General features: G+C 40.4%; 1 protein-coding gene across 4 annotated transcripts in view; it reads left to right on the plus strand.

Annotated features, from left to right (window-relative positions):
• Window positions 1–7,946: 7,946 nt before the first annotated feature.
• OSBPL1A (oxysterol binding protein like 1A) overlaps window positions 7,947–25,013 on the plus strand; it is a gene marked incomplete at its 5' end in the record, with an annotated part of 76,698 nt that continues 59,631 nt past the window's right edge. For 2 of the 4 annotated variants that reach the window (XM_084282484.1, XM_084282482.1), the window contains 6 exons: window positions 12,238–12,373; window positions 16,474–16,559; window positions 18,545–18,619; window positions 19,793–19,904; window positions 21,022–21,107; window positions 24,502–24,646. In XM_084282484.1, the coding sequence (XP_084138610.1) occupies window positions 12,238–12,373; window positions 16,474–16,559; window positions 18,545–18,619; window positions 19,793–19,904; window positions 21,022–21,107; window positions 24,502–24,646 (640 nt within the window). Of the gene's footprint in view, window positions 8,009–8,704; window positions 8,812–12,237; window positions 12,374–16,473; window positions 16,560–18,544; window positions 18,620–19,792; window positions 19,905–21,021; window positions 21,108–24,501; window positions 24,647–25,013 lie in introns of those variants that run through there. The other 2 variants (XM_084282481.1, XM_084282483.1) reach the window with 2 other exon arrangements.

A 25,013-nucleotide genomic window follows, 5' to 3' on the forward strand; every position in this document is an offset into this window, starting at 1 on the left:
GCTTTTTGCAAAGCTGCTAAAGCCCCAGCTGGAATTCTGTGTCAAACTTTACAACTGCACTTTAAGAAAAATGTGCACTAACTGAAGTCTGGATTAATGCAATAAAATCAATCACAAATCTAGAAAAAATCATAGAATCAGATATCTATCTATATATCTATATCAGATATAGAACCATTAAGGTTGGAAGAGACCTTCAAAACCATCTGGTCCAACTATCACCGTACTACTAATGTCACCCACTAAACCATGTCTCTAAGCTTGAGGTCCAACCTTTCCTTGAACACCCCCAGGGACAGTGACACCACCACCTCCACGGGCAACCCATCCCAATGCCCGACTGCTCTTTCTGAGGAGAAATTTCTCCTAATTTCTAACCTAAACCTCCCCTGGCACAACTTGAGGCCATTCTCTCTAGTCCTATCACTGGTTACGTGTGAGAAGAGGCTGACTCCCAACTCCCCACACCTTCCTTTCAGGTAGATGTAGAGAGCAGTAAGGTCTCCCCTGAGCCTCCTCTTCTGCAGACTAAACAACCCCAGTTCCCTCAGCCGCTCCTCACAGGACTTGTGCTCCAGGCCCTTCACCAGGTTTGTAGCCTTTCTCTGGACAAGCTCCAGGCTCTCCATGTCCTTCTTGTACTGAGGGGCCCAAAACTGAACACAGTACTCGAGGTGCGGCCTTGCCAGAGCTGAGTAGAGGGTACGATCACCTCCCTGGACCTGCTGGCTACACTATTCCTGATCCAAGCCAGGATTCTGTTGGCCTTCTTGGCCACCTAGGCACACTGCTGGCTCATGTTCAGGCAAGCATCTAGTAGCACTCACAGATCCTTTTCTTCTGCACAGCTTTTGAGCCACTCTCCCACAGGACATCTGAAAAGATTTGAGAGAAGGAGTTAAGGTAAAGAGTAGTTTAAGAAAGGTAGGTAACCTTAATATGCTACAGATCGCAGCAGAGAAAATAATATATTGTTCTCTCTGATGTGGAAAAAATAAGTACAAAGATTTAATCTGAATTTTTGAAAGACTCAAACCAGATGCTACAGAGAATTTGCCAACAAAGTCAGTCATCCTGAGTGAAAAGGAGGGAGTGATTATAGTCCTTATTTACACAAAATCTATTGCAGGGATGGAGACAATACTATGTGCTGATGAAGCAACACATTATCTTTGGAGGAAAAAAGGCTCAGGTAATTATGAGGAAGAGCCAAGCACTGAGGAGTTTATTGAGTTGTCATCACTCTAAGAGAGGTTGGACCTGAACACAGTTAATCTTGTCTTGGGTAACTGTGAAAGCAGTAATTCTTATGATGCTTATGTGAACATATTCTTGGGCTTGTAGTTCTACTGGAAATTAGATTACCACCGTTAACTCTGACATTAACTTGAGGGCAAAATATGACAGAGGTGGTAAAGAAGGAAAACCTTGGTTCCACTTTTTGATCTTGATTCAAGAAAACAGTTTTCAGACTCCTATTTTGCCTCCTAAATTTTAATCAATTGGAATTTGGAAGTATTTAAGAACATACATATTTTTAGATGCATATCAATACTTAATGAACAGTACTATTGATGCTATCCAAGTTCAGAATTTTAAATTCCATGTTCAGTTTTCAGAGATGGAACTTGGAAAAAAAATATTTTTTCTTAGTGAATCCAACCTGTAGTAACTGAGAAAAAATAAAATAAAACTTTATCCTGGTATTGTTTGAGTACATGACTAAATAGTTTATTTATTTATTTATTTATTGTGAGATTATGAATACTGATGGTTATCCCTTATTTGACAACTGGAAAGGGATTTTTTTTTCTGAGATCAGTAAGGCTTCTGACTCTACATTTACCTTTAGTGTCATGGGCAGAGTTGGTTTAATTGCTTATCAAGAGCAATCAAAAGAATGTACCCAATCTCAGGACATGACAAAAAAAAAAAAAAAAAAAAAGAGATTTTATCAGGCAAAGTTACATACTCCACTTATACTAAAATATAAAATAAAATAAAATAAAATAAAATAAAATAAAATAAAATAAAATAAAATAAAATAAAATAAAATAAAATAAAATAAAATAAAATAAAATAAAATAAAATAAAATAAAAAGGGATAACATTTTTTTTTTCTTAAAAAAAAAAGGCAATTTCCTTCTGACCAAAACATAACAGAAAGCTTTAATCTACAGGGACCTGCTGCATGGATGGTGCTGCATCTGTTTGTTCTAATACTAAATTGCCTTATAAATTTAAAGAGAGAACTATGACATTACAGGACTTTTTCAATTTTCTGATAGCAATCAGAAAATTTAGAATCAGAATGCATTTTATAAGTTGCTTCTTTTGACTTAGCCAAACAAATGAATTTACGTGAGTATTCATGGTATTTGTTATTAAATAATTTAAGATTATCACTGTCAATATTTTTGGCTGTTGTTGTCCTTATAATTCCTTATCTGAAGGAATTTAACAGTCTATCACTGGATCAGGAAGAAACTGTACCAGATGAGAAAGCACAAAGAATAAATCACAAAAGCTGTATGGACTGTAGACATCTATGAGGGATTTCTGAGGACTCCATCAGTTCTTTTCATTGTCCGTTATAATTATGATAAGTCTTGCTGAACTGACATGGATAGAAATATAGTTAATGAATCTCCAACATGTTTATAGATAACTGATATTAGAGTAGCTGAATTGATATGGTGCACAAGAGTATTTAACAGCTGATTATTTTCTTTGTCTGAAGTAAACATTCTGTTAAGCAGGATACGAAACATATATCCTTAGCTTTCAAATATGGGATTCCAGCATAGTAGAGTTTACTGAAACATTTGGGGTCTTCTTTTAGTGCATAACTGACCCTCATTGTTCTTATTAATAGCCAAAAGTCTCCCAAGCTGATGTTCTTCACAGCAATGAATGGACTTTGGCATTTAAAAAGGTTACTAAATCTAACCTTTGGTCCATCAGTTCTTCCTTTGTGATAGCAAACAAAAATATTTAAAGCTCAAATCAAATCTATTAAGCAAATAAAGATTCTGAAGGTCAGAAAGTGGCCCAGATTACTACAGAGAATGTAGATTTTTTGCATTTGTCTTGTAAGGACAAGATAATAAACTGGATCATTTACTGATGCTTTTCTGAAACCAGAATCTAATCCTAGACTACAAAAACATAAACCAGATACAAATAATACTTATGTAGACAAGGAAGCAAAATTTAGAAGAAGAAAAAAAAAGTTTAAATAAGAATGTTATTTAAATGCAATGTATGTAAAAGCCACCAACATTTTTTAAAGAAAATTTAACAAATTTTCAAAAATGTTTTTCAATATACTGTTTTCATTCCATTACCAAATCTGTCCAGACGGGGGAGGTAAATAGCCACATTTTTATGTTACTACGAAGGAAAGGAACTAACTGAAAAACATAATTTTCCCTTTAGCTCACTTGAGCTCCATTTGTTGTTGCAAATTATTTCATCTTCACTAGTCTATTTTTTTGGTTGTTTGCTTTTAAACAAAACAAAAACAAACAAACAAACAAAAAAACCCTTATGATTCAAAGCCTATAAACATTTGATTTATAGAATAAACCAAGTTGGTACAGAAGCGATGTCACAAAAACTATATAGAGTTTGACAGCACGTAGTAAATGCTAATTAGGTGTAAAATGCCACAACTGATGCGTGTGAAGAATTCTGATTTGTGATCAAGAGTCACATGTAAGACATACGTCATGAAATCTTAACCACATTAAAGCTGGTGAGAGTTTGACTATTAACTTTGGTATGTAACATAACAGGACAAATCAGGGATGAATCAAAAAAAGTAAAATGTATATAAAGAACTACAACACTGGAGTACAGTATCAGTAACTCTGCTTGATTTTGCACACAAAAGGTCAAGCAGCACTGTGTATTTGCAATTTCTCTTTTTTTTTTTTAAAAAAAAAAGAGGAAAATTTAAAACAATTAAGTACAAAGGCCATGTACTACAATTAATGTGCTCAGTTCTGTAATCTGTTTCTGAATAGGATTTTTTTCACTAAGGCCCTGTCAGTACTGAAACTTTATGTTAGTAATAGCTCAAAGACAGCAGGTTGCTATACTAACCAACAAGACTGAATTTTCTCTAATGATCTGATTGCTTATACTCATCATCTGACATAAATCTCAGTCTGAGCCACCCAATAAGGGACATATATACATATAAGAATGAAGTAGTTCATCTGATTTCAATTGCACAGTGATGTATTTTGCTAGATTGGGGAGCTAAATTGACAAAATTAGCTATAAAGTTCACAGTTATAATCTCTCCATATGCAGTTAATTTGTCATTCTGGAATTAAAACCAAACCAAATTGATTCAATCGCAATAAAGATGTGCATTAAACAAGCCTTAATCTTTGCCTAAAGCTACTTGTCTGGCAAGGCAGAAGAAGTGTATATACAAGTGACTGTGACAATTTGGATAAGAACATTTCTTCCCTTTTTAGTTACCATCCAGTCGTGTGCTGACTGTAATAGCACACACTTGTCTTCTATAGAGCTAGAGAAACATGAAAGCCTTAATACAATGGAGTAACAGTGAATACTCACATTTTCTCCTGCTGTACATGCATTCACATAAAAAGAGGTATGTTAAATGATTTCTTCTCTTTCATTTGATGCTTTCTTCTGAAGAATACCTCCAAAAACTGTCTGAACTTGTTTCAGCTTTGCTTTGAACAGCAGAGAGCAATCTCAACAGTTAATCAACCACTTTACAGGGCTATTTCCTCCAATGTAAATACCAGCAACAGATTCACATCTGTAAAATTTCCTATTGCAAACAGTTCAGAACAACATGAAAATTTGCTTTCATCGGTCGCTGGAAGTTGCCCTTGGTAATCCAAGAAGGCCTATAGGGATCATGTCAGAGAGAGTCAGCACATTTGTTAATTGTGTGCTGTGCCTGTCTTCTGGCAGCCTGGCATGCACAGGTATGGAAAAACAACCCGGCCTTGTGTTTGCTGTCCTGCTTTCCAAACAGCCAAGAAGCATACAAGCTATTAGGGAACAAATTTTTAGTTTCTGTTTAATGACTGTTGGTAAATTAATGAAGATTCAGTCATTAAACATTTTACTGTGTAAAAACATACACACAACCTATCATGTGTAATTTCTTACCTCACTAATCATTTTCATGTGTACGTTCTGTTGCTGAGCTGAAGAGGGATAAAAAAAATCAGCATATTAAAGTGTTGTCATAAATAAAATTGTGAAGTTGCATGGGGGTAGCAATAGAAATGCCCAGTTATTCTTCTTCCTTTCCCAGTCTGAATGTTTTCCAAAAGTCCTTGCTTCATCCCTGGTTAATCCACTATAACCTAGGTCAACTGTGCAGAGCCAGAAAGAGTGTAGGGAGATGCTTCCTGTCTTCCCTCAGCTGCCAATGGTACCTTGCAAAATAAGAAATGATGAGTATCTTGGCTTGTATAGTTGTTAGTAATGACAAAAACAATAATGGGGTTATTTTTTAAAAGTTATGGCAGTGAAGAGTGGTATTATTTGAAAATCTCCAGCTTCAATACTTCTAGTCATATGACTTGTTTACCTGCGGCAGTGAATTCAGCTAGCTGATTATGCACTACACAATAAGCTTCTCCTCAGGCAAGGCTATGGCATTACAGCTTCAAATTCTGCAGTCAGGTTGCCCCATTGTCCCGTCCCCGAGCAAGAGATGATGTAAAATACACTATGTTGTGAAAATAATTGACAAAACAGCCTGGTGAGTTCTGTGCAAGGCTGCTTGTCAGTGCATTCACCTTTAACATGGGAAGTTTCATGCTTTCTGCATCACTAATTTCAGCAGGTTGTCTGAAAAAGGAAAGACAAGAAAAGATAAAAAAGAAACAAACAAACAACTTGATATAAGCTGCACTGTTTTTTGCATTTCCACACTTCAGAGTCCAGAACTCACTGGATTATTACTTTGGGGTGTGCAAGAAGGCAAAGCACTGGTAAATAATAGATGCCTCTTTATGACTCCGGGAACAAGGGGAGCATAGTGATGCTGACCAGGAGACCACTGTGTATTAAGGAGTCGCTGATCCACAATACAGTTCAGCTGAGTATGCACAGGTCTGTGCTGTGTCCTTCAGGCTGCGTTGTGCTGCGCTGATCCCTTGTCCTCAGGATAAACTCCACCAGCTCATTACAAAAAAGGAGCCTGCAGGCAGCTCCCTCTTTGTGCTAGCGATTACGCCACCTGCGTGGCCTTGCCTTTATCTGACAATGCAGCAAGAAGTTCTCATGCAAACATCCTCTATGATAGTTGTTTTCTTGTAGGAAAATTATACAAGAGCTCGAATAACCAAAGAAGGAGTTTCCTTCCACAGATGGCATCTGCTAGAGTGTGCCATGGGAGAAATCCATCAAGGGTCAGTCTGATGTTGTATGAAAGTAGGGTTCACAGCATTTGAAGGGGTGCAAGATTTACACACTATATATATCACTTTTCTTATTCTTAGTAAGACAGATATTTCACTAAGCCATTTGTAGATGGCTTAGTTTTCTTACTGAGATCCAGAAAACCTGTTGGACTATTGCTCCTACTCACCAGTGCAGGATAGGGAGCTACAACATGACTAACTCCTGGCTGAAGGGTAAAGCCCCGTGCTGTAAGCACCGCACTGCATTGCAATGGGCTGTGGAGCAGGCGGGCTGCTGATACTTTCATCTTGCCACCAAAATATATGATAAACATGGGGAAGTATATAAATATACATAGCATTTGTGTATGTAAAATATAATAAAAATAGGAAAAGAAAGGGAGGCTTGGTTTTATTGTGATGCTGCTTGGAGCAGTTATTGCATTATGAAAGATGGCTCAAAGCCAGAAACAAGAGGAAGAAATAAAACGAAAAAAGCTTAGGAGCAGCTGAGCATGTAAGAAAAAATAGGAATGTGAGTATGAGACTGTCAGTGCTCTAAAAGTAAGGACAGCAACCCGAAGAGCTGCTCCTAAAGGAAGGTCAATGGGATCCTTCACTGAAGTCTCTCAGATGCTGTGTACCTGAAGCATCCCTGGAAGCAGGCCTCTTAACAGTGGTCAACTAATTTGAACTAATGAAAAGCAGGAGAAATCCAAACACAGTAGGTTTGTGTGATGTCCGTAGGTATGGAGCTGCCGTTTGCCTTTTGGTTCTTCGTTCTTAGAAGGGTAGAGATATACACAGCTACATATAAAAAAAAAAAAAAAAAAAAAAAAAAAAGTATGCCTCTTTACATATATCCTAAGAGTTTCACAATAATTGCTCAGGTTTGAACTTGTCCACTTTTGGAAGCGGAGTTTCGTCCTGATCTTTTGAGATCCTGCCTCATGGCACCTGTGACGCCTGCCCTGCTTTTCCAGCGCTCCTCCTGCACACAACACAGCCTTGGCCGTGCCCCCACACCCCAAACCTTCCCCGCTTCCTTTAAGCCTGTCCCTGCAGGCTTTCAGCAGCACCGTGGGACCTTCCAACACGCAGAACCCCTCTCAGATGCTGGGGGCCGAGCAGCAAGCTACGGGTTTTGGGCGAAGCGGGTCAGAGAGATGAAACAAGGGCAGGGCGGTGGAGGAAGCGGGCTGCCTCCTTTAGGGTGCTTCTCCGTGTGTTATTTGCAGGACCCGCGTGCTTACTCGCTTTCACACATATATATAAAACGAAGGCGATTTCCCAAACCACCTTTCCCTTCACAGGCAGCACAGCGCTGCTGTTTGCCCAGAGGCCTCCTCCAAGCACGCCCCCCACCCCCCCCCTCCGTCCCCGGCCATGGCGGCCTGAGGGGCCGCGGCGGGGAGGCGGCCCCGCGCCTCCTCCTCCTCCTCCTCCTCCCGCCCCGGGAAGGGCGGTGGCAGGCGGCTGCCCGGCCCCACGCACCGAGGGGGCGCCGGGAGCCCCAGCTCGGCCCCTGGGCGGGCTGCCGGGGCCGGGGCGGAGCTGTGCCGAGCCCAGCAGAGCCGGGGGGGGAGCGGCCGGCGGTGCCGGTGCGTATCGCGCAGCGTGGGGCTGGGCGGCGGGGACCGGACCCCACCGCACCGTCAGGGCTGCGGGGCTGGCGGCGGGCTCGGCTCGGCCCCGGATGGGTTTTATCCCCCTCCTCCGGCCCCTCTGGCCCCTCCGGCCTCCGGGGTGTTATCACGGGGTCGAGGTGGTGAGGCCGGAGGGTGCGGGGCGCTGCCCGGGTTGCTCCGCCAGCCCCCAGGGCGGCCCTGGCGCTGTGGGGTTGGGGAGCGGGGGGCGCTGCTGCTGGGGTGCTCGCCCCCTTTTGGTGTCTGCTCGTGGCCTGGTGGTGCTCGTGGAGAGCTTGCCTGAGGTCCCTGGGATGGGAAAAGTGGTGGGAGAAGGGAGGCGAGACACGTGTGGGGTGCCAAAAAATGAGGGGGGGTCAGTTTAGAGCCTGCTGCCCCAGCGAGGGTGCTGCACCTGCGGCAGCGATTTCTCCTCAGGTAGGCACGTGAGGCGCCGAAGCACGGTTTGTGAACCCCATAACATCGCTGGGCCCTTCTGATATCCCACCTCTTTCCCCCCTGTTGTGCCATTTGCCGTGTGGGTTTGCTGACTGGTTGTGTCGGTGCGGTGGGGTGCTCCCTGTCCGCCGCTTTTACGAGCATCGCTCTGTGAGGCGTGCTTGCTGGGACACGTAAAAAGTCTTCTTAAGCAACTGTCGTCCTCTCCTACAGGAGCCCGATCTTCGCTGCTGGAGGGAGGTCTCCTGAAATACCAGCCAACGCGGTGCTCCCTGCCAGCCTTCCTGCGTGTCATGAATTGAAAGCTTCCTACGCTACCGGTAGGTGCTGACTCAGAGCCTCGACGTTAAATTGGGCAGTGCCAGTCCTCATTCTGCTGTTTGCAACCCTGTCAAGCTGCAGCAGAGTGCAAACCAACAATGTTCTTGTTAGCATGTCTTGTTGCTGTTCTGGGCTGTGTACGTGTGGCAGGAGGCCTTGGCAGGAGACAAAAAACGTGAAAGCAAATGGTTGATATCAACAGTATTGCTGCTCGGTCAGGGACAGTGCTTTAGGTCTTCGTAGACTACTGGGTGAGAAAAGCAACTACTTTTTTTTCTTCACTTGGATTCTTCCGGCAGTTGAGTAACTGTGTTTGGTACATCAGCAGCTGTTAGGGCATCTTTTGTGGTTGGGTATCCTGAAAGACTCCTTAAGCATGTGTGCAAACAAAATGGTAACCTGGGTTCTCTAGTGTGTGTCGGGAAACAATCCCTGGCAGGTGCTGCAATTGAGTGAGAAATCACTCTGGTATAGAATTCATAGAGGAAGATAAAAGCAGAGCATCTGAAATGCTCTTCTTCTAGCCTCTTAAAGGATAAGATTGAACTAGCAGTCAAGTACTGCTCAGGTACTACTACTGAGTTCAATGGGAGTGCCTCGCAATCACATCTTGACTATGTTGGAGGCACTAACTATTATTCTTGTTCATTTTTCTTATGGTATAGCAGTGAGTGTATGGGCCAGTGTACAAGCCTTTCAACAGTAGGAAGCAAAAAGACGAGCTGTGAAAGGCAGTTTAACTTGTATCCACCAATGAATGGAATAAGCCAATGTTGGCAACATTGCTGACTGTGAACAGGTGCCTGCTCTTTGAAGTGGCTGGTAGCTTTGCATTCAGGCAGCACAATTCATACAGGTTGACCTGGTACTAGTGTCTCATGAATGGTAAATCCGAACTAAACTCTTCAGTTTCTGCCTTGATGATCTGTTTCAGTACCTCAAAGCTGGTAGGTGAGGATTTTGGAGCTATTTTGATGGTAGGCTATGTGACCCAACAATAAATTCCCTTTCGCAGTGGAACACAGGCACGTGAAATTTAACTGTAAGCACATAGAGTTTGAGTGCCTACGTATTGATTTCTTTCAGTACTGTAAGCTTGCCACTCAAAATTCTCTTGGCAGTTGCTTGTCTCCATTAAGGAGCAAATCATATTGCTTAAAACAGGGTTTTGAAGACTATGCTGAGTTCTGTTAAGAGTCCCTTTGCTGTCAGCTTCATTTAGGCACTTAATTTAGCTAGTTAGCTAAAACTTCAGGCTCTGTATCACTTGCATAGTGAGTAACTGCACACAGATTCACTTTCCAGCCCCAGAAGTAGGAACAATTTCATGTGAATGGTCCTTCTAACTATGAATAATTGCCAGACAGTCATTCTTCTGCATCGTTGCATGCTCCAAGCTTACAAAGTGTATTGAAATTAGAGACTCGGCCTAAGCAGCAAAAGCTTTGGGGACTGAAACAGTGAAGCAAACAGACCTTTCTCAGCTGTGTTACCACACGTCGCTTTACTAGTAGTAATATTTGCTGTAAGAGTACAAACAAGTCACAGGGATTTTAACTGAATGACCGCTCAGGGAGGGAGAAATCATGCAAGTAGTTATACCAAGTGATTCAGCTCTCTGCTGAACACAGCCATTTAACATTCTGCTCATGCACACAACTGCCCTTGCTGCATACAAGAGTTGTGCGCTTGGATCAGTTTCTTGGTTCCTTCCCAAGCAGTCTTTTCTTCCTTCTCGTCAATATCAAATGGAACCAGCGGGTCCTTAATGTGTTGGAAGCGTATTGCTGTTCGTACCTGCTGTGTATGTGAGATGTTGACAAATGATAGGGAGTAACGATAAGAGAGTATTTCTCTCAGCTGATGTATTTAAGAGATTCCTAAAGAAATACTGTGTGCGTGTAATGAAGGATGAGTTTTGCTTCCTTCCCCTCCTCCTCCTCTCTGGGTAAGCCAGCAAAATGAGCTCTAACTATCCTCTGCAGCTTCTGTCTGTGTGATTCTCAGTGCTGTGTTTTGTGTCCCACTGAAACAGCATTGCTCAGCTTCAGCAAAACCATTGCAGACCGATAATACATTAACATACTTGATTTCAATTTTTCTCTAGACACCGGTGGAACTGATTCACTGAAGAAAATTATACCTGTCCCAGCAAAAACAAACCACTGTGTTGCCTCAGACAAGTGGGTAGACTCCTTTTTAAAGGAGAAGGTAGCTTTAGGGCTTGAAGGCTTACTAGAAGGACTAACACTGTTTTTCCTAGCAGAACTGAAAAGCAGGAACAAACAGGAGTATTTTAACCTCTACTGGAGAAGGAGGTTGTATCCTGTGTCTGTGATAGCTTGCAGGTGACCGATCCAGTTTGTTCTTCCAAAATGTGTTAGAGAGGGCTTTGTTAGTCTCTCCAGCAAAGCCTTCACTCTGAACACTGATTCTGTCCTTTAATGTTTGAGCAAAAGGTAGGTGGCCACTTGGCACTCTGTTCTACTCTAGGTTTCTTTCTCCCAGTCTTGGATATTAACAAGATCTGTTATTGTTACAGGCTTTTTTTTTTTTTGCTTACCCAGTGCTCTTACTGTCTTTTCTTGCTGAGAGCCTTCTCGTCTTACAGTAGTGGAAGAGCTCCCTGCATCTGTTTTTAGTTTTGAATGTTTGTAGTGCAATTGAGCTGCCTCTCCAATGCAGCAGTGTAAACAAGTTGTGGAACTGCTTTTTTGATTTTCAGGTTAGTATAGGAAAACTAACTGTGTTAGACCAGTTATGTTCCCTGTAATCATTAACTGACTTTAGGAATCTTGATTCATCAGGCTCAAGCCTGGTGTGTCAGGTGAAGATACCAAACTGGAGACATCAAGTTTGGGCAAGCTCTTCTATTATTGTTGTTTTTGGCAGCAATACAATGTGTATCAGAGCCTTCTGAGGCTGCTTTGAAAATTTGACTCCTCTTACTGTACTCTTGTGCTTCTTAGAAAGAAGGTCAAATCTACAAAAATGTTTGAGTATCTGATTCCCCTTCAAATCAGGTTTGTGGGATCAGGTATCTGAGTTCTAAGAATTGATTATACCAGTCCCTGATGAGAATTTGAGGCCTCCATGTGAATGTGGATTCTGTTCCCCACGGTTAGCAGTCAAAATAAGTCTCAGTTAATTCTGAAGACGTGGGTTAAAAAGTGTACAACTTTTTTTTTCACCCTGCCCACCCCCCAATGCCTCTTAAAAGCTTAAGTGCTTTGCTAATATGAAGAATTTTAATGCCTCTTAGGGGCATGACTGCGTGCTGGACAGTTGAGAACAGCTTGTGCATTAAACATGTTCAACATACGAAATAATCATCTTTCTCATACTGGTGTTAATAACTCACTTTTCTCCCTTAAATATTATTAAGTCATATCTTATAGAAAAGACACTGAAAAATTGGTTCTTTTATGTCTTTATTAGAGATGAGTACTGAAGCAGAACAGCAGCTTCTCCATGATGCTAGAAATGGAAATGCTGAAGAAGTTAAGCAACTGTTGGATACCATGAACAAAGGAGAAATAATCTTTGATATCAACTGTAAAGGTTAGTAGCCCTCCTCAAATGTTTAACCTCGCTGTTGAAGCCACAGATAGTGGAATTGTCACTGGCAGTATAACCTTGTTTTCTTTGGAGTGCTCAACAGAGTAATAAAAAAAACTTATACAACAGTTTTTACCCTGTGGCTCTTAAGACCATACTTGCATAGGGGAGAGAGCATAAAAGCAGAGTACAGAAGTATGTACAGAAACTGAGTAATTCACGGAAGCCAGAAATGTCAACAAGACAAAAAAAAAATCAGTACCTCTTTCTACTTACGTTCAAGCTTATGTCAACTTTGGAGCTCTGTAATATTAAACAAAACAGACCATGGTGCCATGGGATGGTTCTGGGAGGTAAAGAGTCTCCATCAAGGCTGCAGAAAAGATCAGGTACTGTATTTGTGCTCTGCTAAATATGATTTTTAGGCCCGTGTTTCATTATCGTGCAATGGCAGCAGCTTTATCTCTTGTCACGTGTGAGCACGGTTGGGATAAAGGCATAGCTTTTGCTGTGTAGTGTACTAGGTCACTTGGGAAATGAAAGTAAAACTGCTAGTTGTCTGCATCTGGGTCTTTGGCCAATGTTAAAGTTTGGCATATGCATAGCTCACATAGTTAAGTTTGCTGAGCGTTAAAACTTCAAACCGGGGCTGGCTCAGCAAGCTTGTTAGCAGTAGCAGGCTGCCCTATTTCTTTATTCATTTAGCAGCTTTATATTTCTTTACACAAGTATGTTTCTGGTTGCTTCAAAAAAAGTGGATGTGTATCCCACTTTTTTTAGGCAGCCTGGCAATTCTGTTTAACTGTTGAGCAACACTGAGACAATAGCACTACAGAGGGGTGGGAGAGAGAGCAGCTATGCTTCCTCTCAGCCACGACAGAGGGAACACCTTGCCCTAGAGAGCAGGGAAGGCTGTTATCTAAATAAGCTCTGATCCTTTCCCAACTCTAGTTCTTAATCAGCAGTTTACTCATCCTTTTGTTTGGCTACTCATTCGTGGCTGTGTTTTTCCAATAGTTAATGTGCTCACCTCAGGAAAAACAAGTTGTGTGGAAAACCCAGACTCCTGATACTTCATCCTCAGTGAGCTAGTTCATAACTTAAAAGGAAGCTAGGTAGAGCTTGAAGGAGCTAGAATCCTTCTCCCTCACAACCGTGTCCTTTGCAAATATTCATGGCATTGTGTGTAGTCTAAACAACTGGAATAAAAAAAAGTGCCTGGAAGAGTTTGCAGAGCTTCTCAGATGTGTTCCTAAACATAATCTGAAGTCGAGAAAGCATAATGAAGTTGTATAATGTGCAGTCCTACGTTATGTCAAACAAATTAGTCTTTGGTCAGCATTCCTGCTCCCAGCTGAGTGTTGATATTGTGAAAGTCTGTAGCTAGGTAGAAGAGATTGAGCTAATGAAAGGAAATGTGGATGGTGTTTAGCTGTTGCTCTTTCAGTTCAGTCATACATGGCCAGCCAGCTAATGCATGCTTGCTAATGGAAGGTCTAGGAAACTAGAGGGAATGTGCTGGTGACAGTTGAGGTTAAAGTAAATCTGAATAGGGAATCTATATGCAGTGAAATCTCTGTTATGTCCTGGTTCCTCTAAGTGTTAGAGGACAGAAGTGCAACTAAAGCATTCTCTGGAGGAACTGTTCTGGTTGTGTGAAACCTGAGTTAAATCTCCATCCTTCCGCAGTCGCTCTTTGGAGACTGGCTGTTTCAATAAACTCTCCTCCTGTAGAGTATCCCATTGAAAGCAGTCTAAGACAAATGCCATCCAACCAGCCTCTACTGCCTCCTCATTACCAAAACCACCGTGTATTGCTACAAATCCTATCTGGCAGTTCCCAAGAGATCAGTAGTTGCATAACCACAGGATGATTAACTAAAATGCAGGCTGTAGACTGTAACTGACATTTTTGCAACCCTCAATCTTCCTCTCTTCAGCCTCTTGTCCTTCTGTCATTGCCTTCTGGATAATCACAGATCTCCCTAGAAAGTCAGGGTATGGGGATTGTCTTCAATGCTGCAGAAGTGCCTTCAGGACTTGCATCCCATGTGGTAAAGATGCTTGCCTTGAAATAAAGTACTTCTGGAGGAGGTGGAAGGATGTACTGGAGGTAGTGTAAATCGCTCCTGAGCGTGCCTTGGGAGACTCAAGTCTGACAGGTTAATGCGCCTGGGTGTCTTGTCTTCCCAAGGCTGACACTGTTTCTGAGGCTGTACTCTAGGTACACAAGCATGAAGTCTTACAACAGTGGTCCCAAGCATCCCAATTTCAGACAAAGTGAAGAAAGGGAAAATAAATCCACACTTCTCACACTTGCTATGCTGTGGCTGGATTCTAGTCAGTCAGTGCTTGCAGATAAGCAAGATTTGCTTGATGATAATCCAGCTAAGCGGTGTGAACTTCCCTTTCCAGTTTTCTCAGTTTGCCAGCTTCAAAAAAAGATATCCACGTTCAAACACCAACAAACCAGGGTTTCATCCAAAACGGTCGTACTTTCTATGGCCATCTTCTTAAATTCAAGAAAATAGAATGTTTAGGACTTTGCAAACAAAACAAACAGAAAAACCACAGAACTGTGAAATAAAGACAATGGTCAATAGTGTCATGCCACGATATTCATTTGAATGACTATAGAGTAGCCTGGCAGACCACAACCAAAATATGACTGCCTTGATTGTCTTAATTCTGTAAATAAATGGTAACATTTGAGAGTTACAGCTAACTGCCATCAAAGCAAAGAATTGGGTAGGGGAGGTTGTTTTGTTGTGCTAGTCTACTTTTATATCCCTGCGTTCTTCCCGGTGTAATGATGTCCTGTTGTTAAATAAATAAAGTAGGACACATCAAAGTGCAAACATTTGTGGTCACTTGAAGAGGAGTAACAAATGCCTCAAGGTTGAGAAGTAACATGTTGGCTAACATCAAAAATGCAAACATTGAGTGGGTGCAGAACAAGGGCCTCTGGCACTTCATTGAATAAGAACTGCAAATCTGGACGGGTACCTGAATTTTTCGTGACTGAAGTCATTGGCAGCAGCATTGCCTTGTCAGTGCTATAACTAAGCACTGTCTTTGGCTAATTGTATGAATTCAGTGCAGCTAGGCCCCTTTTTGTGGTCTTTGGAAGAACCTTCTGCCCTACTAGAGTGAGGGGTGAATGATGTCCATTTAGTGTGTGTTACCCAGCATACATAGCCCCAAAGTTAGTGATCCACACAGCATTTGTCTTCTTTGGTGCTTGAGCCTATTGGTCATATGGGGCAGGAATTCTGTTGTAGGCCAGACTGGGATGAGGGGAAGGTATTAAATCTGGGGTTGGAACAACAGAAGGACCACAGAAGAAGGAAACAAACCAAAGAAACGGCCAATAGAATATAGAAATATTAGCTGGAAACAATCATAAGAAATGGGAAAGTGTTTCAGCTGTGATCTACATTCTAATGTTACTTTGTAAAATGAGAGCAGAAAGAGAATGACAAACTTGAAAGTCTGCTCAGCAGTTCTTTTTTTCCTCATGCAAGTGGCTTGTTTCCTCATGGCAAACTTACATTGTTTACATGTTCCCAACTTCAGCATACACAAAAAGGGAAACATGAAGGTGGAAGTAACTTAAATTATTTTCTAATGCCTCATTTTCATTTTGCTTCCAAACAGAGTGATAGCTTTTAGGTGGCCCTCAGAATGCTGTGGGTCTGTTGCTTAGTAAAAAAGAAACACACAGCATCTTTTCTTAACATGTGTCAGCATTGCAATGGGCAAGTAAGAGGCATTTGTCAACTTAGTTATTTTTAATGCTTTAATATCTTAATTGTAAAGAAGTGATTGTAGGACGGTTCTTGACTTTCAATCATACAGCCAGTCCTCCAAGACATGCTTTAAATGCTCCCTAAGAAAGACTTTGTGGGTTGGAATCTGTGACTTTCTCAAACTACATAGTGATTTAATAGTTTAGATGGCATAATACTGATGCTTCCACCCTCCTTGTTCCTCTGTTACTGTGAAGAATGAGGGTACGTACAAAGCTCCAAACGCATGACAAAGTCTTTTTTGTGCTCTGTGACCAAAAGTTAATTTACCTGACTCTGTTTTGTGTCTTTTAGGCAGAAGTAAATCTAATATGGGTTGGACACCTCTGCACCTTGCATGCTACTTTGGACATGCTGTTGTGGTAGAGGATTTGCTGAAGGTATATTTCTATTTACCTCAGTGTATAAGGCTGAAAAATCTTTGTTATTTTAGAAGCACTTAGTATTTATTCAGTTTTTTGCAATAGAAGAAAGTATTTGTTGCAGAGAGACGGAGCCATTCCTACAGTTTATCAGCAGGTAATGGAGATAACTAAGCTGATCCTCAAAATGAACGAGTAAAATAGTTGCAGTATTAAGACCAGCCCAGTTTATAAGGATCCAAAATAGTAATATTGGAAGTCTCTGAGATACTGCAGTAGTATGCAGCTGTTACTTAGAACAGTGTTTATCAGTACTAGCAGTGCTAAGCTGACTTTCTCATTAAGCATGTGTGCCACCTATGTAACCATAACCAGATCTATCTTACTGTGGTATATAAAGTGTATAATTTAGGAAATTTCACTTAGTGAGTTTTAAGTAAGTCCAAAATGTTTCACGTGCAGGCACTTATGTTACCTAACTCTAAGTTTTATGTAGAAGTATTTGCAGAACTCTGTGCAGGGTAACTTGTATGCAGTTTTTTTTTTTTTTTTTTCTAGGCACGTGTTACTGTAGTTTGACTCATTATTTCTTTCGTACATCTTTGAAATGATGAACTGTTAACCTTTGTGGTCAAACCTAACCTATTTGTATCTTTGTAGTCACATCTGCACTGTGTTTTGAGTTGTTTCTGGCTGAGGTTTTTTCCCCTCATCTCTCACAGTAACTTCAACCAATCCTACCTGTATTATACCATATTCTTGTTTGAAAGATTTTGCTGTAGATGGTAGGAACATGCGGAACAGTATCAAATACAAAGGTAGCTGATCAAAACTTGTATTTCATTCAGAATAAAGGCTACCAACCATAATCATGACACTAAAGCAGGAAACAAAGGTGATATTTCTCTAGAGCTCTCCTCTAGCCTACGTGCCTGCTCAGTAGATAATGTTGTTCTCGATCCAAGAGGGCTACTTAAAGCAAAAGGTAAAGTTTTGTCACTTAACATAGTTATCAACACTTCCAGAGATGAAAGGCTGTGTGTAATTTTAAGTGTTTTCTTCATAGCTTGTAGTGCTCTTGAAAAGGTATTATTTAAAGAATAAATAGAGTGATAAAGGAGGCTGTGCCCTGCTGAAAGCTAGGCATGTAGTGTGCTCTCTCTACTTGTGCCTAGGTTTTGTGCTCAATGACTTAGCAAGTGAGGAATTGTCAGGAACAGGGCCCTGGAACCAGAGTCAGACAGCAGTGGTCTGATTGAAATTACGTGATCTAGACAGAAGCCATAAAGGTACACATGTCCTGTCCTCTTCCTGAGCTTCTGAGAGGTTAGGCAAAGAAGAATAGAAAAATCCCTACAGAAGACTGGTAAGATCTTCTGGTTTCCTATGTAGTATGCTAAGCAGTCTTCCTTTCAGAGAAACAGTATGGGATGGGGAAGGCATGTGACAAGAGGAAGTGATATTCAAGCCAAAGATTACAGGAGGGAAGGGAGGAGATACAGGTTATGTTTCAGGTAGGTACCATCTTAATGCTGACAAGGAAGTTTTCTCTTCAAGTGAAAGTGCAGCAATATTTGCCAGAGAGAATATTACTTGTTAAATTGGCAGCACCAGCAGACTAGTGCTGCTGTGTGTATACAGCTGTGATATGCACATTCCCATTGCTATTGCAGTTCTTTCAGTAAGTTGGAAAAAAAAATAAAAAAAAATAAAAATGCAAAACCGGCAAACTAAAAAAAACAATCCCACAAACTGTTAAACTTTTTCTGTTTGCCTTCTGAAAAGCAAAAGAGATGCCTGGAAAAAACACAAGAGACTTTTCCTTTTTAAACAGCTTGTACAGTTCTGGCTATGAATCTTGCATACATAATTCACCTTTATTTCCTGTATGGTTGCATTAAGCTCTGATCCAATTTTGTCATGAGGCCCCCTTTAGTCAGAAGGAGTATCTGTGCAGTTCCTGTTGGAAGGACATTCAGATACCTTTTGCTCTTGCCATTTAGGCTGGTGCGGATGTGAATGTGCTGAATGACATGGGAGACACTCCGCTCCATCGTGCAGCTTTCACAGGACGTAAGGTAAAGTACATTAGCTTTTTTTTTAAGCTTCACTCACAGGATTGCTAAGGAAACTCTAGCAGTAAGATCACTTCACAAAGATATTTATACAGCATCTCTCTGAAGAAGACTTATCGTTTGTTTTGGTACAGTGTGTTCAAAAGAACTGCGCACATTGCATAGCTGCTGTAACTGTCCAAAACAAAAACACGGTACAAATATCTTCTTTTCCTGAAGACAGGAGAAGACTGGTCTGTGGTTTTCTGTGATAGGATATGTCATATCTTTTTTGGCTTTTTGGTGGTGACAGTGTGTCTGGCAAACGGAAAGAAATAGTAGTATTTGTCTTCCACTGACGTGCTGTGCATCAGTTGTGTAACTAACTGGTGCTTCTGCTCTGCTTTGGCTTTATGCCAGAGAAAATGCTTAAGTGTGGCACTATCTGTAGCTGCAGGTGCTAGTTACCATGTGGAGAACAGTGTAAAGATCTCTGCTGGGAGATCTCATCTACTGCTGAAGTACAACAGGTCAATTTGTGCCCGGTATGTTTGGGTAAGAGGAGTAGGAATTGTTCCTCCTAATTAAATGCATATTTACATAGACAGAAAGCACGTTTTATTTTAATCTCAGGGGCTTCTGGAGGGGCGAAAACATCAATTTAAAAATAAATTATCTTATCTTTAAAAATAAGACAGACCGTTTGCTGTCTGGAACTGTTGTTTCTTCATAGATAAGTAGAACTAGCGGGCTTCTTAAAGGTCTGTGATGTGAGACTAGTTTTGATTTATTCCCTGCTTCCTGTCATTACTCCCAAACTAGCACTACATCTGTGAGTAATCACTTGGCCCTAATGAAAGAGTGACTATTTAGCTGTAAGATTTCTCTTATCAAGAGCCAGTAATGTTATTTTAACCTGTTGAATTCAGTATTTAGACCAGATACACATACATGCTTTTAAATCAGAGTGGGTCTGTTCAGCCATAACCCTGTTAGTTCCCTCAGCCTGGCTGCTGTGAAAGAGAAGGTGGCAGTTAGTCCTGCTCTTCAATCTCTCAGAAACATTCCTTCCTGTTTTCGTTAGTGGTGATAGGTTATTGTACCACTCCTCTTACAGGATGTCAAAAGCTGGAAAGCTGGGTTCTGGCCTTACCACAACTGGAATAGATAAACAGTGTTCTTCAAATTGTTTTCCAGGAGGTGGTGATGTTACTCTTGCAGTGTAATGCTGATACTTCTATTGTTAATGGGAGTGGAGAGACAGCAAAAGAAGTTACTCATGATAAAGACATAAGGAATATGTTGGAAGGTAACTTTAGTAGGTTATAGACCATTTGTTAAACACTTGTACTTTCTAAAAGCTGTTATTTTCTTGCAAGCTATAAAAGCTCGATTGAATTTTCTATCTAAATATGGTAATTAGAAAGAAAAAACACACTTTTTTTTCCTGAATTACCAACAGGTTATTTTTTCTATGGTATGTCTGCAAGTAACTTGGAGAGCTATGTATTATAAATATTAATAGCATTATTCAAGTAAATATTTCAATCCTGTTGGGCTGATCCTTGCTACAGCTCTGAATAGTACATGGCAGTCAATGCTGTAGCACTCTCAAAAAGGAGAAGTTGAAGTCAAGAATAGAAAATGTCTTTGTCAACAAGATTGATAAAAAGCAAAATTCTGAACAGCTTGCAAAGGTGACTCAGTGTTAGATCAAATTTAGAGCTTGTTGTTGCAGTCTTGGAGCTTATCCCAAACGAAGAAGAAGAAATAAAAACAAAAACCAACCTTCCCACATTTCTTCCACCATCTTGTAGGTGATGAAAGTGAGGGAAGTGGTGTCCAAATACCTACATAGCCTCACTATTTACAGTTTTGGGGAGTCCAAGAACTGTTGCCTCCTAGTGTTACTATGTACTGCCCCTAAATACTGCTGAAGAGCTGTGTCCCATGCTACAGACTGTATATGTGAAAAGGGATCTCTTCTGGTTTGACACTCAGTTGCACAGATAACAGTCCTTCCCAATGCTCATCTGCTGGATTGTAAGAGAATAATAAAACTTCTGTGGGATGAAAGGAAGAATAGGAGAGAAATTGAAAGGAACGCAAGGACGATATGATGGGGCTGGCATGTAGTTTTTTCATTTTCTATTTTACTGGAGGCTGGATTTGGGCTATAAGTGTTTAAAAGTAATTAATGCATGTGTGTACACATACTTGCATGTCTTGTCAAATATTATTACTTTTCTGAACATCAGATTTTTGTCTTTGACACAGTTGCTTCTGAGTAAATAATCCATTTATACCTATCCCAAATAAATAATACTGTAATTGCTAGTTTCTTCCTACGCTTGTGTACTTTAGACATACCTGCCAGTTCATTGAGACTGATTGATTGTATTTTATTTTTATTTTTTCTCTAACAGCAGTGGAAAGGACACAGGAAAGGAAATTGGAAGAAGAACTCTTAGGAGCAGCAAGAGATGGGGAAACAGGGAAGCTGTCTGCTTTGGTAAGGAATCAAGTACTTGCAATACTTCAGTGTCAAGTGGTTGAAGCTATGACGCTAATGTGTAACAAAGTGACATTGGGCCTTACATTTCAAAGTGCTGTGACTTCCAAATGTTAGTGCTGTGTACAATATTATGTTGGTAAGATGCTGAAGCCCCAGGTGTTTATTGGCCACCTTGTTGGAGGTTGCAAAGCAGTTGTTTTCTACGTCTTTCATGTTAGTTTTCTAAATGGTCTTCATGTAGTTTTAAATTCCAGTGTTCTGGATCTCTTGACATAGCAGTGTGTTTTCACTGCAGTATGGCCTATTTTCAGTCTTGAAAGTAACCCTTTGTCCCCACCAACCAGTGCAGCTGAAATCTCTAGTTTTTAATGAACAGTAATCTGCACAACACAGTTCCACTCTGAGAAAAGCTTGAAGACTTTGTATTTGTACACACGCTGAAAGTAATTTAAACTGAACAGTACCATGGTATAGTAAGGCAATGGGAGAAGCAGAATCACTGAAAAATTGAGACCAGAATGTGCCTCTAAATTATCTAGTCCAATTAAATAACCGCTTGCAGAACAGAGTCAACTGTAGCAGGCTGCCAAGAACCAGTTGTATTTTGAAGCAGGGCCTCAGTGTTTAACTCAAGTTTTCTTGAGAGTACTGAAGAGTTTCCTTGGAAGTCAGATGTGCATTGTGGAACACTTTCCATCTAATTAGTATCTTTAGTCTTAAAAGGTAATATGTTAAAGCAGTCTGAATGTTCCTATTTGCTTTTAATGGAAAATTCACAACTGTGGGATTTGTATGTTTAATGATTTGGCATTCTGTTAATTTTACCCTCATCTAAATTGATCCCTTCAAGACTGAAGAGCCCTTGTCCATCCAACTACTTGCATGGAAACTTTTTAAATCTTCAGTTAGCCTTGTTGTTCTTATCTGTACTTCTTGTACTATCCTCTGAACTGGAGAGAGAACCAGAGATGTACAGAATACCTCATGTAGAAGAATAGTACATTAATGTACTGGCATGATGTTACTAATTGTAATTAATATGCTGGCATAAGTGGTCTGTTCTTGATTCTGGTGATTCATAACACCTGCTACATTTGACATTGTGTGCCTGTTGACTATTACCGTAATATGGGGAAAGAAACAGAAAAGGGTGACTCCTCTTAGTAATCTGTTGTTAAAGAGCTTTGTGCTTTTTTTCATGTGCCATGTAACCACATATAACTCTTGCTGTAAACTTTTTTCATTTCTAAGCTATGTATACATTTCAGATGTAGCATCACTGAGCTGTGTATATGTGAGGACAGCTATATGTGGACCTCTAAACATCTCAGAGCACTTAAGTGTTGTTTTTTTTTTTTTGAGCCCCAGATTAAGTAGTGACATGGGTTTGTCCTGGAATCCTTTGAATTGGACCTGTAACCATTGCATTACAATTTTAAAACTATCGCTGATTCTTGAGGAAACCCAAAGAACTTTTTTCCACTTGACTTTTCTAACCTTAAGTAAAATCTCAATAGAGAGTTTGTGTAGCTCTCCCGAATGGCCCTTTTATCTTGAGAATTCCTTATGTTTTGCCTACTGATGTTCAGGACTTTTCTGTTCCTTTTTCTTTTTTTTTTTAATTAGCAGACTGTTATACTCATGAAGCAGCTTTAGCTGGTTAAGTTTTCTTTTGTGAGACATAATAGACTAGAATTTATTTTCTGGTGCCCTCCTTTTGGAACAGAACAGCACTTACTTGAAAGATACCTTTATTGTTAATTCTCCTTTATCCTGATAATTTTACTAAAAAATACTGTGGTGCGTATTTTAACCCAATTGTCTGAGAGAAATAACTTAATTGTATAGTTTCTCCATATAGTTCTCTCCATTTCTAATTGAACTTCAGACCATTTTCTCTCCTTTTCCTGCATATGTTTCTAACCTTCTAGTTACTCCTGTTGTAGTTTCTTAAAGTCAACCTACTGGTGGCTCTTGTGCTTTCCTTCTGTTGAGATTCTCACTAGATCATAGTATGTTTTGCTACTAAAAGTTAGACTTTCAGTAGCTGTCTTAAATGGGGTTCTTCAGTCTACGTGAGTCAAAACCAGTAAGCATTCTTCCTCTGAGTTCTCAAAAACTTACTCGTACATACACTGACATGGCTGGAGGTTTTCTTGTCTCAATGAGTCTATGCATCAAACTTCCTTCAAATAGTACCTCGTGACAAGGTAAAAGATTCTGAAAGTACAGTCAAGTGGCTTAAAAGGTGCTTTGATGGGCAGTGGTAGGGCAGATATAAAACAGCTGAAGGAGTAAAAATCTGTGCATGCTCAGGTATTTGAGATCTTGGTGTTGATGAGGTTATACTTTTACAAGCTGTTTCTTCTTGACTTCTCTTTCCAGTTAAACTGTACATAACAGTTGTAGCAGTTTATCCTTTATGAGGCACATTAAGCTGGTTAATATTGATGCTAACTTAAATTGTTGCCACAGGAATCCTGTTATTAAGGAATAATTTCTCTGATATAGCGTGTCTGACCTAGAGAAACTCAGTTTAAGCCTTCTACAATTGTCATCAGGCACTTGTAAATCTAGTTTCCCAAGACTGCTGAACACCAACTTAGTGTTTTTATTAAGAAAGTTCCATTTGGTTTGGAAGTTTAACGATAATTGTGTGTATACATCAAATAGCCACATATTACAGTGGAATTAGTGGTATTTTAGGGGTGGTAGTTGTGTCATGCTTAATAACGTTTTTCTTTGAGAAAAGGGTCAGTTTCTCAAAGCCATGTCTAATTAAAACTCTTTTTTTCCTCTCTTCAGTTACATAGCTGCTTAAATCTTAAGTTTCTGTGGTAGTTAGATGTGAGAATATAGCAAAACTGTATGACAGGCTGCCTATACCAGGAACTTTTAAATGGCTGTTGCTTTTGAAGTGCTGTCACTGAGAATGACAGGCCTACCACCCTACTACACAAAACCCTTATTCTCTGAAGCAGTGTGGCTGCATAAACTTGTTTTGGATTTAGTGCTGGCCGGTACTAACTTTCAGACCGTGGATAATAGTCTTCCACAAAAAACAGTAAGTTTTGGCTCAGCTCAAAAGTCGGATAATGTAACAGATGACTGAACCGTGGTTTTGGGGAGTTCTCTCTGACACTGCGTGGCTTAGCAAGATTCTGAGCAGAGAAGGATATAGCATAGAAAAAAAGTTCCTTACTACAGCTGAACATTTTCCTTGATTGCTGTAGTCTTTGCCTTTCTCAGAACATCTGCTACCTGCCTGTTTCATTGCCAGACCTGCACAACTGTTCCTAACTAGGATACTTCAAGCTTTCAAAAGGATGAAGGTGGCATCTGGAGGGGGGGAGGGGAAACTGGTAAGCCAACCAAACTTTTTTTTTTCCAGTTAAACAAGCCCAAACCACCTGATATCAACTGTACAGACCAGATGGGGAACACACCATTGCATTGTGCAGCATACCGTGCCCATAAGCACTGTGCATTAAAACTTCTGAAAAGTGGAGCAGATCCTAAAATAAGAAACAAAAATGGTGAGTACCAAATGAAAGTACATAAAGTGTTAAGATAAAACAAAAACTTAACTGCTTCTATAAGCTATGTTACTTACAACTTAATGTTCAGGGAAAATCTTAGTGCTTTACAAGCTCTGTATCAGTAATACAGGTAGCCCAACATTGACTAAATTGTAGGAGACTTACAAACTGTGGTGAAATACTTCTCATACAAGCTCTTATTTTCCTACCTTAGCCATTTCTAGAAAGTTTACTTGTTATCTGTCTTAACCATGAAACGTGCCCGGCTTTTGTTTTCTGATGCTAAACACTGAACTTTAGACACTGGTAACAAAAGTGCTAAGGTTGAAGGCATGACCCAGACAAAGTGACTCTTCAGGAAAAG

Source organism: Netta rufina, assembly GCF_964035555.1.
Source record: "Netta rufina genome assembly, chromosome: 2".
Lineage (NCBI taxonomy): Eukaryota > Metazoa > Chordata > Aves > Anseriformes > Anatidae > Netta > Netta rufina.